Raw genomic sequence first — 19,422 nt, forward strand, 5'->3', positions numbered from 1 at the left:
AAAGTTCTGATATCTTTCAATATTATTTGTTCTTTAACAGTGTTCTTTGACAATGTTAAAATTAAATTAATCCATGAGCATTATATAAGTGTTTACTGGGTGATGAAAAAAAATCCCCATCTTATATTTTGGGAAGCCTATACATAAATAGGGTTGGGCCAAACAAAAGGAAGATGACCTTGAAGAGGAAGGCACAAGCAAGGGGGAGGGGGACAGAGAAAGGTCTCCTACAAAAAGTGGCTTTGGAACTGTATCTTTTTTTTTTTTTAGATTTTTCAAGGCAATGGTTTTAAGTGGCTTGCCCAAGGCCACACGGCTAGGTAATTATTAAGTGCCTGAGGCTAGATTTGAACCCAGGTACTCCTGACTCCAAGGCCGGTGCTCTATTCACTGCACCACCTAGCCACCCTGGAACTGCATCTTGAATGAAGCCAGGGATTCTATGAGGCCAAGATGGGGAGAGAGAGAGAGCATTCCTAGAATGACAGACAGCAGGGGCAAAGAGATTGTAAGAGTATGAGAAACCCCAAACAGGCCAAGACTGTTGAACCCTGGAGTTTTCAGAGGGGAAGAATATGTAAGACAGAAGAGCTAGGAAAGGATCAGGTTCTAAGAAGCGTTGTTGTTGCTGTTGTTTTTCTTCTTGCTTCTTCTCCTCCTTCCCCTTCTCCTCCTTCTTCCTCTTCCTCCTCTTCCTCTTTCGCCTCACCTTCCTCTTTCTCCCTCTTCTCCTCCTCCATCTCCTTTTTCTTCTCCTTCTTTGTCCTTCCTAATCCAAGAGGGCCAATAATATCACAAGAGTTTAAGATTAGTTAATTCAAAAACAGTGATCATGGAATGGTGTTGAAATGTGGAAAAAACCAGACCATTTCAAGGGACAGTATTGTAAAAAGCTTTAAATGCCAAACCAATGTCTTTAGATTTGATCCTAAAGGGAACGGTAATTACCCAATGCTGCAGTTCATTAGGGGGAGTAGAGAGAATAGAATATGGTCAAACTTTAAGAAACATTAGGAAAATTCCTTTGGCTGCTGTGTGGAGGATAGATTGGAGCAGGGAAAAGATTTGAGGCAAGGAAATAAATTAAGAGACTCTTTTGGTTCTAACTTGTGGTCTATTCTAAGTCATAATTGCTTCAAACCAGGTCCAACCAGTGGAAACTACTGAAAACCTTTTTTAATGGATTCAGATCCATTCAGATCCAGTCACTGCCATTACCCTGAAAAGCTTTGTCTAACATTCAGCTCCTTTATCCAGTGTATATGCCAGACTTTTTTTTTTTTTTTAGAAATCATAGAACCATTGGATATAGATCTGGAAAGTACCTTAGAGATGGTCTAATCCATCTCCCTCCTTTTACAAATGAAGAAACTGAGACTATTGGGCAATGTGATCCTGGCTGGGAAAGTCACTTAACCTCTGTGTGCCCCAGTTTCCTCTATTGTAAAATGAAGATAAAAATAGCACCTACTTCCTTAGGATTGTTGTGCAGATCAGATGAGATAATATTTGAGTTTTTTTCTTTTCCCACTCTTTTAAAAATGTTTTCCCTTCAATTTCATGTAAACACAAAATTTTTAACATTCTCTTTTTAAGATTTTGAATTCTAAATCTTCTCCTTCCCTTCCCTCCCTCCCCATCCAGAAGGCCAGTAATTTGATATAGATTATGTTCTGTCTCTGAATAATGTTTAAAGATAATATTTGTAAATTGCTTAGTACAAGGTGGGCACTTAATGTTTGTTCCCTTCCCCTGAAGACATAAAAATATTAGGGAGCAGAGAACCCAGATCTTTGAACTCCATTTCTTTCTCATTTTTCCATCCTCTCTTGGTCTGGTCTGAGGGAGGGTCCTGCCTCATCCTCTCTCTCAGGGTCCCATTAGGTTATACTAAAGATGTAAGGCATTACAACATTCCATCTGGCCTTCCAAATTGACTTTGGCCCCACCCACACTCAATAGGACCTTCTAGGTGGTCTTAAGGAGACATTAAGCTTGAGAGCCATAGGACAGCTATGGTCTTCGGCTGAGATCCACCATGGAACCTGGCCAAGGTCCCGTCCCAGGGCACCCCAGGGGAAGCTTCTCACCCACATTCCCCCCTCTCAAAGGGCTCATCTCTGACACTGCTTGCTGTGGTTCTGTTTTGCACACTCGTTGGGTTCCTCCCTCGATTTTTCTCCTTCCTGCACACACACCCACTCACTGCCTTGCTCACACTCATAAGCCGAAGGCTGTTTGCTGGAGCTGTTTGCAATAAAGTGAGGGTTTAGGCCCATCTGGTAATCATTTGCAATTCATTAAAACCCTTCCCTTTTCTCCTTTTCTTCTTTTAACTTAATGCTGAGTCTGCCTCCTCCCCATCTTTGGGGACACACAACTCGCTAGCATTTCTGTCAGATCAAATATTTACAGCAGATGTTCTGGGTCTGGCTTCAGCTGCCCTTGTTTATCAGAGGAATAGAGGAAGGGAAAACAATCTTTTGCATCTTTATTATTCTTTCTCTTTTTTTCTGACCCCCCCCCCCATCGGTCAGGGCTTCCCATGACTTCCCAGCCCACTCTCAGAGGGACCTCAGAAAATGCTCCAGGTCCTCCTAGAAGGCCACCACCATATTGCCTCCACTTTGTATGGGGACAAGTTAGAGAAATCCACCCTAGGCTGCAGAAGAGGCAAACGCTCTTCTGAAAAGAATCCACAATGTGGGATGGGGAAGGGGCATCTTGCCAACCTGATTGCCAACTCTCTTCTGGTGCCTCTGACCCACAATAGGTTTTCATAACCCACAGTAGGTGCTTTTTCATTATCTGTTGACTGGCTTACTGTACTCTAAATGATCCGAGACAAGGTCTTTAATGCTTCTGTGCCTCAATTTCCCCATCTGTAAAAATAGCTCCATGATGTCCCATGTTAGCTTTCTTCCAGATATACACCAGCTGGACTAACTTGACTTTCTATCTGACCGTGTCCAGAAATTTCCCGGGGCTATGCCATGTGCCAAGGGAACAGACAAGTATGAAGCTCTCTTTCATCCTATGTGGTTCTGTAGGGGTCAAGTCAGGTTGGGCAAAGACATAACAAAGAATAACCACCACAAAATGTTTCCCAGTTGTGTTTTCAGAGTCTATTTGTAAAGTTACTGTGTTAGCCTTAGGGCTCTGTTTGGGATCCTGATCCCCCCAATCACTAACTGAGCCTGCTCACAGTCTTCCATTTGGGTGGATGACTTCATTTGGGCAAGTCTCCCTCTTTCTGTTGCCAACCTAGGACCCTTGTTTCTATGCATGAACTGTCTCCTCTTGGACTTCAGCCTCTCTCATTGGAGGGTACCTCTTGCCCTGGACAGGGTCTGAAGGGCAGACTCCCAGGCCTTCTGAAATCCCCCTCCCCTTCCTGTAGCATGGTAAATATGGTGTCTGTGCCAACTCACCATCCTGATCCTGCCAGGAAAGGAGGATTTTTTTCATTTCCCTGCCGAGAGGACCCTGGGGATCTCCAGGCAGACACGGTTGCCTTCTGACCCAAAGCCCAGTCCTGGCCTTGGATTTCACATCCTTCTCTTCTCTTCCCTTCCCCCCACCCTGCCCCTGGGTTCCCTTACCCCGGTTTTAGGTTGCTTGGCCCATCCTTTTTCAGAAACTGCCTCATTAACACATTGTTGAATGGAGTTTGGCCTTTCTGGAGCCAGGGAAATCACTTTACACTCTTCCCCTTGCTTCATGTTGGCACCCTGGTTCCAGCTGTTTCTAGCCAGGGATCCAGATGCTTTCCATTATCCTAACTGCAACCAGCCGGCCCAGTTTGTTTCCCATATTCTCTCTCTCTCTCTCTTAATTATTATTAGTATTATTCCTCCTCCTTCTTAGTGGTAGAGGAAAGGCTGGTTAGGAGAAGAGGGGATGGGGAGAGGGACGGGAGGATGTTTGTAGCCTTCAAACCTACAGCACCACATTTCCTCAGCTCACACTCTTAACATGTTCAACAGATGGAGGTTTGGCTGGCGTTCAGCTATCTAAATAGAAAAACAGGACAGGCAGGGAGAGCAGCTTGACAAAAATGCATTCTGCCGATTAATCGTCTCAGGGCTGGATGCTGTGATGGGGAGGCGGGGAAGAAGAGAAGCTTTGGAAGTCCATGAGAAAGTTAAAGTCTGGTTGGGGGCTGGGGGAATTTATTTATTTACAAATACTTAAAAACCACTGACTCTTCCACATGGCGTCCTTCCCAGGCCCGCCTCACCTACCCAAGAGATTCTTTCTCTACTCATGCCTTCCCAGAGTCCAAATTTATGGAGGTCTTGGAAGGAGGTACTCTGGGAGAACCATCTTGATGACCCAAAAGGGAGAGACATAACTCAGAAATATCTATGGTCTTTGGGATAGGGTTGAGGAGGGGCTTAAGAGGTCTTGGGAAACATCCAGGCAGAGATCCAGAATAAGGGCTGGAATAGAGGAAAGACCTTCTTCAGCAGTAGGCCTCTTGAATTCTTTGTGCTGTCAGCACAACCCCTTTTCAATAATTCACCTGAGAATCCCCCAAACTTTGATAAAAAAAAAACATTAAGGATAGCCCAGGGGGCTCTAAAATGCAGGCAGAAGATAGGAGCTCCCAAGCAGCCCCCTAGCAGCTCTCATCCCCCCCCCCCAAAACAACTGGAACCAGGAATCATTTTGGCCTTTCCCAGATGGGGGAGAGTTATCATCATCCTTCAGCTACTGGAGGAGTCCATCTGGCCCTCACTAGAAGAAGAGGTCACCTGCTTAACTATTCACATATTCATTAGATAACCGAGCTAGAAATAACAAGTTTTGCATGGAGAGCAAGCAATGAAAACCCATGCAGTTTAGTTGGAAGTGGAAACCCATAGGCACTGCAAAGCAGTTGGGGAGGGGGAATGGGGATAGACCAGGGAGGAAATTCACTTGAGATATGGGCACACATAGGTAGTGATGGAGGGGAATGGGGAGAAACTGCTATAAGAATAATTAGCTAGCTGTTCTTGCTAACTAGATACTGAGTTCAATGGTTTTTCTGCTTTTAAATGTACTTTCAGCATTCCCCAAATTTTGGCACCTTGAGACAACACCCTTTTTGCTCCATCTTAGTTACATCTTTATTAAGTACTTACTAATGCAAAGCCCTGTGTAGGAACCATAAGGAAGAAAGCATCTCAGTATAATCCATGTCTGAACAAAGATCCCTGCCATCAGATTCCAATATTCCAATATTCCTGCTATCTCACTTCTCCTTGAAATCTTCCAATAAGGAGGAAATCTCCTAAGACAAGTCCAATTCTGGATAGTTATCATTAGGAAGTTTTCCCTTCTTGGAGCCAAAACCAGCCTCTTAACTACATGAATTCAAATAAGTCAATATGAATTAAACACCTGCTAACCACTGGAGAGACACAGTCAAAAATGATATCATCCCTTCTTGCATTCTGTTGCCCATTGTTCCTGGTTCTGTCCTCTAGGGTCAGGCAGGATAAGTTTAAATTTATTTTCTATGGGGAAACCCTTTAAATACTTGAGGAAAAAAAAAAAACTTGTATTGATCCTCCCCCTCTTCACCTACCTATCAATGACTTTTCTTCCCTTGGCTCAATGACCTTCAATTAATCCTCAAAGTGATATGACCTCCAGTTCACTCACCATGCTGGTTCTCCTTCTTTGAACAAGTTCCAACTTGTGATGCCCTTCCTAAAAACTGATCTAATACAGTCATTCCAAACACTAGGCAACTGTCAATGCTGTCTAAGACTTTTTGTTGTTGTTCAGACTTGTCTGACTCCATGTAGAGTTTTCTTGGCAAAGATCGTGGAAAGCTTTGCCATTTCCTTCTCTAGCCCATTTGATAGATGACGAAACTGAGTCAAACAGAAAGAAATGACTTGTCTAGGGTAACACTACCGGATTTGAACTCAGGAAGATGAGTCTTCTCAACTCCAAGCCCAGCACTATATCCTCTGAAGCACAATCTAACTGCCTAGACCACATTAACTTTTTTTCAGCAGCCATATCACCCTATTGATTTGTAGTCTACTATAACTCTTAGCTATCTTTCATACAAATGATTAACTTTTAAAAAAAGCAAATACAGAACTTTCCATTCATCTTTAGAGAATTTCATCTCGCTCAGTTATCCCATCATTTTAGCCTATCCTGACTCTGTCATGTAAAATATTAACTCTTCCCAGTATTTGGTGGGTCTTCACTAAAGACCTCCCTCTATGTCACAATCAATCAATTAATGGCTACGCCTGGAGTCTAGTCATTTCACCAGTTCTGATTTCACCTATATCAACTATATCAATCTCTGGCCCATATCTTGCCATTCTCGTCTACACGAATAAAAAGATTATGCTAAATGAGTGACCAAGGACAAATCATTTAGTATCCCTAGCCTCAATTTCCTCATCTATAACAATTAATTAAAGAAAAGGTATTTGTTAAGCTCTTGCTATATGCTAATCCTGGGTATACTAAAAAATAAGCCAACAAAAAATACAGGCAAGTGAAATAATCTCTGCCCTCAAGGAGCTTACATTCTGATGGGGAAAGATGGCACATCAGGAGGAGCTAAAAGGGGAAGGGATTCATATTTCTATATTATTCTATTCTATATTTCTATATTATTAGGACTCATAGGGCAGCTAGGTGCTACCATAGTGTACAGAACATTGAGTGGTGTCATAGACAATCATCTTCCTGACCACTCCAATATATTTGCCAAGAAAATTCCAAATAGGATCAGATAGAAGAATCGGATACAACTGAAGAGCAACAATATGACTAGGAAATGACTTGAAGGTCTGGTTCCGAGCAGAAAAGGCAAAAGATCACCCAACAAAACCCAGGGTCCCTGGACCATGGTATCTTTCTATTGTATCTTAAAGGATTGTTAAGAGGAACAGATGATGAGATAATTTATATGTATGTATGTATATAAAATTTGTAAATAAATATTGAAATACAAAATCTTAAAGCAGTACAGAAATGCCAGCTGCGATTCCATTATTATTAAGAGAGGCACAGACAGGTGTCCAGGAGTTTACAGCTCATACAACCTTGTTTTAGTTAGTTTCTTGGTGAAGTAGGATTTGATATGGGACCATCTTTTTCCTCTTTTTGTACCTCTAGCACTTTAGCCCAATGCTCAGCTCAGAGTAGGCGTGCAATTAATGCTTAGTAATTAACTGGAGAAATGATGATTTCGATAGCTCCTAAAGTAGGGTGCAGAGTATGATATCGTAGATGAGGGAAATGATGTGAGCAAAGGCATTTGGAGGCTGCAGAGGAGGCAGGGAAAGGAGGCTTCTCTGGAACTCACCTCAGGTGACTTGGGATCTGATTCCTCATCTGTAAAATGGAGATAACAATCCTGGGGTTGGGGTGAAGATAAAAGATAAAATGAAATAACCATAAAGCACTTAACACAAAATCAGCATTGTAGAAATGGTTGTTGATAGTAGTAGTGAAGGTGGTGGTGGTGATTGCAATAGAAGTGATGATGAGGTGGTAGTAGTAGTAGTGATTGTGACAGTGATGGGGCTGGTGGAAGCAGTAGTAGTAGTAGTAGTAGTGATGGTGGTGGGAGTAGTAGAAGTGATGGTGGTGATGGTAGTAGTAGTGGTGGTAGTAGTAGTAGTACTGATGGCAGTGGTAGAAGCAGTAGCAGTAGTAGTAGTAGTAGTAGTAGTAGTAGTGATGGTGGTGGTAGTGTTAGAAGCAGTAGTAGTAGTAGTAGTAACAGTGGTAGGAATAGTAGTGGTGATGGTGGAAGGAGTAGGAGTAGCAACAGCAGTAGTGTTAGTGGTAGTAGTCAACTTTTGTGGGGAAACCAAAGCATGAAGAGAGGCTTTGAGGACTGCTGAATGGAGAGATGGAAGAGAATTTAAAGATTATCTGGTTGAAACCTCTCATTTTACAGGAAAGGAAACTGAGGCCCAAAAAAGGTAGATTTCCCCTTCGCCACCTTCCTATCAGTGAGTTAAACCCTCCTCTCTTCCATAGGCAAACCTGCCCTTATTGCAGCGGGAGCTTCTCCACTGTGCCCGCTTGGCCAAGCAGACCCCAGCCCAGTACCTGGCCCAACACGAGCAGCTCCTGCTAGATGCCAACGCTTCTTCTCCTATCGACTCCTCCGAGCTTCTCCTGGAAGTCAATGAGAATGGCAAGAGGAGGACACCAGACAGGTAAGGAGTGGCATCTCCTTCGTAACTCTGAAAGGTGGGAAGATGGGAAGGAATTGGGGGGTGAAGGAGTCAACCATATCCCCACTCAACATTTTTAAATATGTGTTAGCTCAAGGAGGAGAGAGTATTGTGGTTCTATGGAAAGTACACTAGTCCTGGAGTCAGAGGATATGAGCTCCAGTTTTGCCTCTGTTGTTTGCTGGTCATTAAACTTCTCTGAGCCTTGGTTTCTTCATCTGCAAAACTGAGGCAGTTGGGTCCATGGTCCGTTCTAGCCCTAAATCCATGATGTAGAGATGACAAGGTAGAGCAGGGATAGGGTACTGGGCCTGGAGTCAGGAACTGAACATTTAACTAGCTGTGTGACCTTGGGCAAGTCATTTAATTTGTGTTTGCCTGTTTCTTCATGTGTTCCATGGGAATAATATAGCACCTACCTTGCTGTAAGGGCCAAATGAGATATTTGTACTATGGTAGGCACTATATAAATATCAGTCATTGTTATCAGTATCATTTTATCCCCACTCTTCCAGATTACAATTTATCTCAGACCAATCTTGATAAAGGACTAATGAATTATAAAGAGGATCTTCTTTTAAACTCCAGAGTGCACAAGAGCAGGGAAAGAAAAGCCTCATTTAAGATGAATATAGAAGCCCTGAGTTCAAATTCCAACTTTCCCATTTACTAGCTGAGTGACTCTAGGCAAGTCATTTCACAGGGCCTCAATTTCTTCAGTTGAGCAATGAAAAAATTAGATCAGACAATCCCTAAAGTTTCTCCCAGATCAAGTTCTAATTTTTAATAGTTCTGCCTTATATACAAGTAAATTTCAAGGCTTCATAGATCCCCCTTTTACCCCCCTCTCCAGGAGCCCTCCCAAAAGGCATGTGACCAATTAAAGATGGAAAGTGGAGGAAAAGGACGTTTTTGGTAGAATCTTCTGGTCAAAGTAAGCCTCCAAGGGTTGAGGTCTTCCTATCTGGGTTGGTGTACAAAAGTCAAAGTGTCAGAGTAGAGAGGACCCCCAGAGCCTTCAATGGGCCTGGGTCTGAGGACTCCCTGGCTGAGAGTTGAGTGACAGAGAGCCAGGGGAAGGTCACCAAGTCTGAGCCCTCCCTGCAGGGTCACAGATGTAGCTGTCCCCAAGTGGCACATGCTGCACCTCAAAGCCTTGAAGGGTGTCTAGTTAATGGTAGTAGCTCAGGTAGCTCTTAATGAAGACCTGGATCTCAGAAGCCCAGTCTCCAGGGAGCAGGGCAGTGTTGAGGTTGGCATACCCCCCACCTTGCCTAGGGTTCAGGTCAGAGCTGCTGGGTCAGTTTTCCCAGAAACATGATTCATATTTATCTCTTTCTCCCTCTCTCTCTCCTTCTCTTTCTCCTCTCCTTTCCACCTCCTTCTCTTTCTCTTTTTCTTTCTCTTCTTCTTCATCTTCTTCCTCTTCTTCTCTTCCTCTTCACCTTTTTCTCCTTTTCTCCTCCTCCTCTTCTTTTTCTTCTTCTACATCTTCTCCTCCTTCTTTTTCTCCTTCTTTTCCCTGTCCTTCCTCATCTCCATCCCCTCCCACCTTGTCTCTCTTCTTCCTCATTTGTTCTCCTTCATACCACTTACCTTGGCCTACATTTGCTTGCTCCTATCTCTGCTTCTGCCATCTTGACCTCTGTCTATCTTATTATTTTTCCCTTCCTTCACACTGGGCCAGGACCAAAGAGAATGGGTTAGACCGAGACCCACTGCACCCTGAACACCTCAGTAAACGGCCATGCACCCTGAGCCCTGCCCAGAGGTACAGCCCCAACAATGGGCTGAGCCATCAACCCAATGGGCTGCCTCACCCAACGCCTCCCCCACCTCAGCACTACCGCCTCGAGGACATGGCTGTGGCCCACCACTACAGGGACACATACCGGCCCCCTGACCCCCGAGAGCTACGGGAGCGCCATCGGCAAGTTGGTGAGTAAACTCCAAGCACCCTCCCTATCCTGAGCCAGAGTTGCAGATTGGGTGGCTGGGAGGGTTTCAAAAGGAAGAAATGGCCCTGTGAGTTAAGCTGAATAGAAAGCATACAGATGAAAAGGAGTAAAAAAGGTCAATAAAATGCATAAGACCTCAGAAAGGACCAAAAAGGAGGAAGAAATTGCCAGGGACAACCTTGATGTTGGGCATTGGTCTTTGCATGAGAAATAAGACTGGAGTCCATGTTACTTACATGAGTGCCTAGGAGTTAAGTATCTCTGAGCCCTGACTAGCATGAGTATATTAATAAGAGACCTGCCAACCTTCTACCTGCTCTAATAAAAAAGGAATTCCTTAGGAACAGAATCAGGAGTACAGCTCCATGGGGGAAGAGCTCAGAAGCTACATTTTCCCATGTCCCACATTCCTCCCCATATTCCCAGCCCTCAACCCCAACCTAAATATTGCAAAGCATGTGGTGGTGTCGAGGACATTGGGGAGCCAATCTAGGGGAACCAGACTATCCTGAGCCTGGGGCAGCCTTGAGCCCCTTAAACCTTCTGATACTGTACCCATCCTGGGCATGGTGTGCATAAGCAATGTGTGAGGCTCAAACAAAAATTCTGGAACCACACACCATCCCTCACTGCCTGGACCTAGAACTCTTATGCATGAGGACATTCAGCAAACAGGTCACATCCAGGGAGGTGATGTTGGTCTTTCCCAAGAATCAATCTCCAGTTATCTCCCCATTTTCTCCAGAGTACTGATCTAGGTACTTCAGAAGGTTCCCCAAAATATGAAAGACACATAAAATCCCTTCGCATAAACATATGAAAAGCTGGTTGAGGAGGGGTAGTGAATCCACTTGAATAAAAAAGTAAAAATTAATAAATATTTTATCTCTATTTAAAACAATCTCAGAAGCTACCAAGAAACAGACAAGTGAGTACCTGCTGGTCCTGGGCCAACGGGCCAAGGGGTCATGGAGCAAAGGAGTGACTAGAAATGGGTAGTGACTAGAGACTCATGCCTGGGAAAGGTCAGCATTAGCCCCTCCCTGGCCAGGGCCTACTTGCTGGCTGTCCTCCTTCCTTCAGGGGTCCAGGCCCAGGCAGCAGGTGATGGCGTCTGGCTCCTTGAGTCCCAGGGTCAGGCAGGTGCTAATTCCCACCAGCTCCTGCTAATGCAAAAATAAATACCAGCTGTCTCTCCAGATTCCAGCCACTATTTTGGTTGAAGTGTTGGCTCAAGTTCCTGGTGACATACAAAGTAGGACAGGGTGGCCTGGCCCAACTTAGGAAGCTCCACCTCCTCCTCGTCCTCCTCACTCCCCTCCCCCAACCTGGCAAAAGAGTGAGTCATAGATAGGGGAACCCAGGGAAACCTACAGGACCCTAAAAGGATGTGGGGTGAGCATGTCCCCCTACCCAATCTTGTCAAGGAAACAACAAATCTAAACTGAGCACTTAATTTGGGAAAGAGATATCATCCTAGGCTCTTCCTAGCAGGAAGGCAGGGAGGAGAAGGAGGAGAGGCAAGAGGAGGAGGAGGAGAAGAAAAGGAGGAGAAAGAAGAGGAGGAAGAGAGGAGGGGGAAGAGAAAAGAAGGCAGAGGAGGAAAAGGAGATGGAAGAGAGGAGGTGTAGGAAAAAGAGAAGGATGAGAGGAGGAAGAGGAGGATGGGAAAAGAAAGGAGGAGAGAGAGGAAGAGAAGAGGAGGAGAGGAATCGGGAGGAGAGAAAGGAGAGCTTTGAAGGGTTTTGATCAGAAGGAGGACAGTCAGATACAATATTTAGGCAGCTCAATCTGGGCAGGATGGATAAATTTCAGCAGAACCCTTTTCCCTGGAATTGTGTTCTTAATACCCACCTTTCCTTCTCTCCCAGCTGTACATGGCTCCCGGCAAGAAGAAGTGATTGATCACAGGCTCACAGACCGAGAATGGGCAGAGGAGTGGAAGCACCTCAACAATGTAGGTAACCCCAAGTCAAAGCATGGAGATCTTGGGTGGACTTGGGTCTGAAATGCAATCTAGATTGACCAACCCATGTAAGGACACATCAACCTATCTAGTCTCGGTCCCATCTTGCCCACACAATTGCTCTCCAACTCAAAGGGTCCCCAGTTAGGTACTGATGCTAGCCTGGACTGAGCTGGGGCAATGAGAGGACAGAGAGGTTCCCCAGGAACCCACAATGGGTCTTATCCAACAGGTCACAGACAGTGCTGCCTTGGAGATTCATGGTGGGCTCTTCTTCATTGGGGTGCATTGACTACAGACATTCCTGAGTCACTTAACCAGGTGACACTTTCTGAGATATCTTAGGTCTCTCTTTGTGGTTCCTTGAGTCAAGGGCAGGTTGACTTAAAAGTTTCAAGAGTTTAGTCTTCAACCCTATGGAGCTCAGATCTACCCTGGACCGACTGGCCAGTCAGCATTATTTATTGAGGGCCAGTTGTGGGTGCCATCTTGTCATAGGCATTTGACGAGAAGAATACAAAAGAAATAAAGTCACGGCCCATTCTCTTTTGTGGCTATTACTCTGTTATACTGGAGTGGAAGATGGCAGGATGATGGGAATTCAACAGCTATAGAATGATATTCGCATGCCAAATTATTCCACACAAATTAAGTATAAAAAATGTCACTCTCTAATATATAAAACAAATATTAAAATGACACCAATCTTCATTGAGGAAAATTATTACCTTCACCTTACACAAAACCTTTACATATGCTTTTTCTCATTTATCCTTATAAAAATCTTGTGAGGCAGTGAATAAAGTCATTATTGTTCCCATTTTAAAGATGAAACTGAGGCTCAGAGAGAGTGATGAGAAGAGCTATCGGTAGTTAGGATGACTTCTTTCTTACTCATCTAGTCCGTGCAATCAAGGATTCTCTTGTGGAAGAGAGACAATGGCTTGGGACTATTTGTTTTTGTGGATCATTTCCATCTGTAAAATGAAGCGGTTCAACTGAATAGTATTGAAGGCTCCTTCTAGCTCCTTCCAGGGCCATCTCCAGTCGTCCTGATTCATACCTGGCCCAGGACCAGATGGCTTTGGAGGAGAAAGTTAGGCTAGTGACTTACACAGCACCCCTTCCTCCAAAGACAATTCATGTGCTTGTCATGGCATCACCTCCCTGATGTCATAGTCTTCTTGAATAACAAAGGACAAACATTATCATCATCATCACTGAAGCTCCTTTTAACTACAGATCTATTGGAGCCAGCTTATACTCAAGAAAGTCAATTGTTAGATTTTCAGCGTGAGCATTTAATCCTCAGAAATTAGCAACTGCTTCATATCAGGAATTTAATTTATTGTTTTGTTGGTTGCCTAGCGTTAAGAGAGTGATGGAGGAAATGTTAATGCAGATTAAACTTTAAAAAGTGTGGTGTAGAGGCAGCTAGGTGCGCAGTGGATAAAGCACCAGCCTTGGAGTCAGGAGTACCTGGGTTCAAATCCAGTCTCAGACACTTAATATTTACCTAGCTGTGTGGCCCTGGGCAAGCCACTTAACCCCATTTGCCTTGCAAAAACCTAAAAAAAAAAAAGTGTGGTATACCTACATTTCTCACCCCCCTGAGAGTTGGTTGTTAAATGTTAATGGATATTTTTTTCCTGTGAGCTGATTGTTAAACATTAACCAGTACCACCCTCCCTCTAACCCATAATCACATGCCCCATTCATTAGAGCAAAGCCAACTTGCCTCCATGGGAACTGAACTATGATCCTGGCCTCTCTAGCAACTGAGTTAAGCCTTCACACATCTTTAAGTGGAGAGAATGATTGGGTCACCACTCCTGCAGCTCATCTCTATATCTCCTGTCCCCTGTTAGCTCCTGAACTGTATCATGGATATGGTGGAGAAGACGCGGCGTTCTCTCACAGTGCTGCGCCGATGCCAGGAGGCTGACAGAGAAGAGCTGAATCATTGGATCCGGCGTTATAGTGATGCCGAGGACATGAAGAAGGGCCCCATCTCGGCCCCATCCCGCCCACACAATAGCTCCTCCAATTCAGAGGGTCCCCAGTTAGGTACTGATGCCAGGCTGGACTGAACTGGGATAATAAGGGGACAGAGAGAGATAGCCCAAGTTTTGCCAGGAATCCTCATTGGGTCTTACACAAAATCACCCCAAAATGAGTGGAAAGGCCAGGGATAAATATTACTCTGGTGCCATCTTCGTTGCTATTGAGAAACCAATCTGGCCCAGACCCTGGCCTATGGAGAATCACATAGAGTTCTAGGTGATCCTTTAGGTCACTTCCAGTTCTCCTGGAATCTAAATTCTAGGATTTCATGATTCTAAGCTAATCTGAGCCCTAAATTGATCTGAGTCAGTGCCCAGCAATAAAACTTCAAAGATAATGCTAATGAATAGCAAAATCCTGCCATGGGCCACCAATGCTCAGAGTCCAGCCCAGGGGGACCTTCTTCAGCTAGAGCCTTCTAGCTCCTTCCAGGGCCATCTCTAGTCACCTGATTCATATCTGGCCAAAGGCAGAGACCTTGAAGCAGCAGCTTGAATGTCTTTCTGTCATCATGGGCACCATGGCACAAGGGGCCAGTCTCTATGGTTGGCAGTATTGCCCTCCAAGAAGCACTTGAGAGCTTATTGCCTTTAGTTTTCAGAGCTGATCACTCTTTATTCTTGTGTTTTAGAAAGTCACCGGGAGTTTGTACCCCGGCCTCTATCCGGTTATATGCCAGAAGAAATCTGGAGAAAAGCTGGTGAGTTGAGAAATCTAAGGAAAACCCCTGTTTTGCCATCCCAGGCAGTTAAGGAGCAGATCAAGTCCTTGGGATCAAATTGTAGCTCACTATCTACTTGGTTTTGGGTAATTTATTTTTGCTTTCTTGACCCTGATTAGTCTTATTAAAAGTTATTAAAAGTCTTATTAAAAGTTATTAAATAACTGCCTTTCCTAAAGGACTCCCAACAACTCTATGAAGCAAAGAGTGTCACTAACCTTTTCCCCATTTTACATTTGGGTAAACTGAGGCTCTGAACATTGAAATGACTCACTGGTCATTGGGTGGCCACCCTAGGTGGGATTTAAAGCCCAGGTCTTCTCATTCCATTTTGCTATGGTGTACCATTACTGTGCCTCTAAATTATCTCTAAGGCTCCTTCCCATTCTAAAGCCCATGATGCCTATAGACTTCAGGTCTCATCATCAGGATCTTCCCCCACTACCTACCCTCCCATATGCATCCTTTCCTCTATGTTTTATGAGATTCCTATGTTGGGCTTGGTATATGTGACCTTTCAAAAGGGATCTCAGAAATCATCTCTTCCACCTTCTCATTAGATAAATGGAGACATTGACTCTGACTTGTCTTATTTGGTATCATCTAGCAAGACCTGTTCGATATCTCTAGACTTGAAGCTCTGGTCTCTTCCAATAGACGAAGCTTTTCATCTTCTGGAATAAGCTTTCCTATTGAAAAATGTGACTTTTCTCCAAAGGGACTTTCTATTGTTGTCCCTTACGATTTTCAAAGTCCCTAGAACCTGATTTAGTCACAGTCTCATAATATGAGCCAGAGAGCATACAGATACCATGAAACAGCTACCCAACTGAAATGAGTGATGGGGCTTGTCCAAGAGCCTGGAACCACTCTGGGATAGACAGTTGGATGTGGCCATTGGGTTGAAGGATCCCAACTTCCACCTGGCAGCACATCAGAGTGACTATAGCATTGGAACTGATGTCAGAAGTCCTGGGTTCAAATCCTACCTCAGACAGTTACTAACTGTACAGCAAGTCACTTAACCTCTCTCTGCCTCAGTTTCCTCATTTATAAAAAGGGATGAAAATAAGAACACTTACCTCCTAGGGTTGTTATAAGGATTAAGTGAGATATTTGTAAAGTGCTCAACACACACACACACACACACACACACACGTGCGCGCGCGCGCTTTCAAATAAGTCCCAGTATGTTTACCTATCTACCCCTGCATGTATGTTTACATATTCATAACTATGGACATGGAAGACAGTATGGTGGAGTAGGAAGAAACTGGTTTTAAAGTCAGAGAAGAAGAAGAATTGCTAGCTGTGATAAGCAGTTAATAAATATTATCTCATTTGATCCTCACACAGCCTGGGAGGTAGATACTGTTATTCTCATCTTTTTATAAGTCAGGAAACTGAGGCAGCCAGAGGCCATATGATTTGCCCAGAGTCACACAGGTAATAAATGTCTGAGGCTAGCTTTGAACTCAGGTCTTCTCCAGGCCCAGCATTTTATCCACCACACCTCCTGGCTATTCCAAGAGGATCTGGGTTCAAATTCTGCCTCTGATGCTCATTTTCTGTGATGCTGGAAATCTCACTTCCTGGGCCTCAGTTTCTCTATCCAAGGTCCCTGCTAGCTCTTATTCTTTGATCCTTAATGAATACATAGAAGTCTGTGCCCACACACCATGAGTCTGAGTTGTCCTGCCCAGGCCAACCTGTGGTAGCCCCATGCCCATAACCAGCCCTGAAGACTGACTCGACTGGTCTTTCCCTCACACTGCCTTTCAGAGGAAGCTGTGAACGAGGTAAAGCGCCAGGCAATGTCCGAGCTACAGAAGGCTGTGTCCGACGCAGAACGCAAAGCCCACGAACTCATCACAACCGAGCGAGCAAAGATGGAGCGGGCGCTGGCAGAAGCCAAGCGGCAGGCCTCCGAGGATGCCCTGACCGTCGTCAATCAGCAGGAAGACTCCAGTGAGGTAGGGTTATTCATTTCCTTCTTCTGCCAAATCTACCCCATTCCTTCTGCCCTCATAGGATGGGGATTGATCATAGGAATGGCATCCCACCTCCAACCAAAGGCCTGTTCAACAACAGAAATGGGGATGGGCAATGGGAACTCCCAGGCTCGCTTCTCTTCTCATCTTTCTTCTTCCATTCTCTGCCTTCTTGGGGTTCTTCTACTCATGCCCTTCTTCCTCTTACTGCCTCAGGGTCCACAAGCACAGAGTTTGACAAGACTAGCAAAAAGAGTGTCCATAGACATCCTTTGGGGATTAATGAAAATTATCTTCTTCTTTGTTAAGGAAGAAATGAGAATAAAAGCCTGGATATCTTTCCTTTCCTGAAGTAACCCCTTTCCTGACAAGGGAACAATAGTAAATAGAGCTATAGTCATACCATCTGGGGGTCCCTCCCATTCACTCTCTGAAGAACCTGGATTCAAATCTCACCTCTGAAGCTTACATCTTGTGGGAACTTGGACAGATTACTTCACAACACTCCCCTACCTCCTTCAGGTCTTAATCCTTTGATCAGTAAAATGTATGGGTTGGACTCTATGGCTCTCAGGTCCCTTCTATGAGTGTCATTTTGAATTTTCCTTTTGGAGACTTTCCTTCCCTTGGAGGATGGGCAGGGGAGAGCCCTTTAAAAACAGAGTCACCTCTGCTTTAAATGGTTTAGATTTAGGGGGTGGCTAGGTGGCGCAGTGGATAGAGCACTGGCCTTGGAGTCAGGAGTACCTGGGTTCAAATCTGGCCTCAGACACTTAATAATTACCTAGCCATGTGGCCTTGGGCAAGCCACTTAACCCCATTGCCTTGCAAAAAACTTAAAAAAAAAAAAAAAGAATGTTAAATGGTTTAGATTTGGTCCTAAAGGCCTCATCATTACTGTTGCTGTCTTTATTTCCTGTGCTGTGCCTTCTTCCTCTCCCATATTCCTTCTTTGAGAAAAAACACCTTCTCTGAAGAGTATCAGTTCCTACAGCCTAGATCAGAGGTGTCAAACTCAAATAGAAAGGGGCATCATCAACAATACAACTAGGGGCCATTAAGTGATGCATTGGATAGAGCACCCCTCCTGGAGTCAGGAAGATCTGAGTTCAAATTTGACCCCAGACACTTATTTGCTATGTGATCCTGGACAAATCTTAACTCTGCTTGCTTCAGTTTTTTCATCTGTAAAATGAGCTGGAGAAGGAAATGGCAAGCCATTCCAATATCCCTGCCAAGAAAATTCCAAATGGGATCACAAAGACTTGGGCACAACTGAAAGCAACTGAACAACAAAATGAAGTTTTTTGCGGGCAACATATTAACTTATTTTTAAAATGCAATGTTATCTATTTTCATTATAATTTTACTTATTTGTTAAATATTTCCCAATTACATTTTAATCTGGTTTTAGTTAGTCAGGAGTTTTGCACTCTTTAACACCTCTGACCTAGGGAATAGTTGTTAGTGACTAGTAACCCTTTGAAAATGATTCTCAAAGGCCTCCTAATCAGAGTAGCCCACTGGGGGAAAATTTAGGGTAATCCTAAAACAGTCCGCCAGCTACTGAGCCCTCAGTCCCTCCATGATCTCTTGCCTCTTCATTACCCAACGAGATTGGGACAGTCATGTTGGAAGGCAATAATATGTGAAGCCCACAGATGTTCTGAGATTTCAGGTTTGGCCTTCCACAAACTGTTGCTGAAAGAATAAGTAGGGAAATCCCCCCAAGCTTGAGAGCTTGGTCATGATCATGGAATCAGATTTAGTAGAGGTCACCCCAACTAATCACATGAGAAAACTGGCAGAAAGAAGATTTGGCCTCAGGTCCAAGTTCAGTGCATTTTCCAAGATAATTGGTGTTTGTCCTTTGTTCTCAAAGAAGACCATGACATCAGTGAGGTGATTCCATGACAAGCCCGTGAACTGGATTTGAGTGAGTGGGGTTGTGCTTAGTCACCAGCCTCACTTTCTCCTATGGAGCCATCTGGGTCCAATGGCCAGATATGATTCAGGACAATCGTCCTGGATGAGAGGCATTCAGAGTTCAGTGACTTACCCAAGTAAGTAAGAGTCAAGTGTCTGAGGCTGGTTTGAACTCCCAATCTCCAACTCCAAGGCCAGTGCTCCATCCACTGCTGCCCTATAATTATTATTAGAAATGGGAAGGCATTTAAAGATCATTTAATCCAAACCGTTCATTGTCAGAAGGGCAAACTTGAGACCCAGGTGGGGCTTTACCTATTATGTATATAGCATGTTGTTTGTTGGAATCCATTTCTATCTCTTGACTGATGTGATTCAATACCACCCCATAAAAGTTATTCTCACTTCTCAAGGCCTTCCTCATCCCCGTCTTGGAGGGCCTAGGGCTCTTTGGGGTGGTAGGCCCACATTTCTCTCCTCATACTCTCTGGGCATCCTTAGAGGAGAGGAATGGGGGAGCTGCCTACTTGGAACTCCCCCACCACAAACACATAGCTGACGCTGCCCTCTGTCCCCCCCCACC

General features: G+C 44.3%; 1 protein-coding gene across 9 annotated transcripts in view; it reads left to right on the plus strand.

Annotated features, from left to right (window-relative positions):
* The window catches only part of CBFA2T3 (CBFA2/RUNX1 partner transcriptional co-repressor 3), a 206,304-nt gene that overhangs the window by 177,746 nt on the left and 9,136 nt on the right, over nucleotides 1-19,422 (plus strand). For 7 of the 9 annotated variants that reach the window (XM_074201069.1, XM_074201115.1, XM_074201076.1 and 4 more), the window contains 6 exons: nucleotides 8,014-8,195; nucleotides 9,901-10,151; nucleotides 12,043-12,128; nucleotides 14,006-14,204; nucleotides 14,833-14,901; nucleotides 16,705-19,414. In XM_074201069.1, the coding sequence (XP_074057170.1) occupies nucleotides 8,014-8,195; nucleotides 9,901-10,151; nucleotides 12,043-12,128; nucleotides 14,006-14,204; nucleotides 14,833-14,901; nucleotides 16,705-17,264 (1,347 nt within the window). In that variant the 3' untranslated portion in view covers nucleotides 17,265-19,414. Of the gene's footprint in view, nucleotides 1-8,013; nucleotides 8,196-9,900; nucleotides 10,152-12,042; nucleotides 12,129-14,005; nucleotides 14,205-14,832; nucleotides 14,902-16,704; nucleotides 19,415-19,422 lie in introns of those variants that run through there. The other 2 variants (XM_074201123.1, XM_074201085.1) reach the window with 1 other exon arrangement.

Source organism: Macrotis lagotis, chromosome 1 (assembly GCF_037893015.1).
Source record: "Macrotis lagotis isolate mMagLag1 chromosome 1, bilby.v1.9.chrom.fasta, whole genome shotgun sequence".
Classification (NCBI taxonomy): Eukaryota; Metazoa; Chordata; class Mammalia; order Peramelemorphia; family Peramelidae; genus Macrotis; species Macrotis lagotis.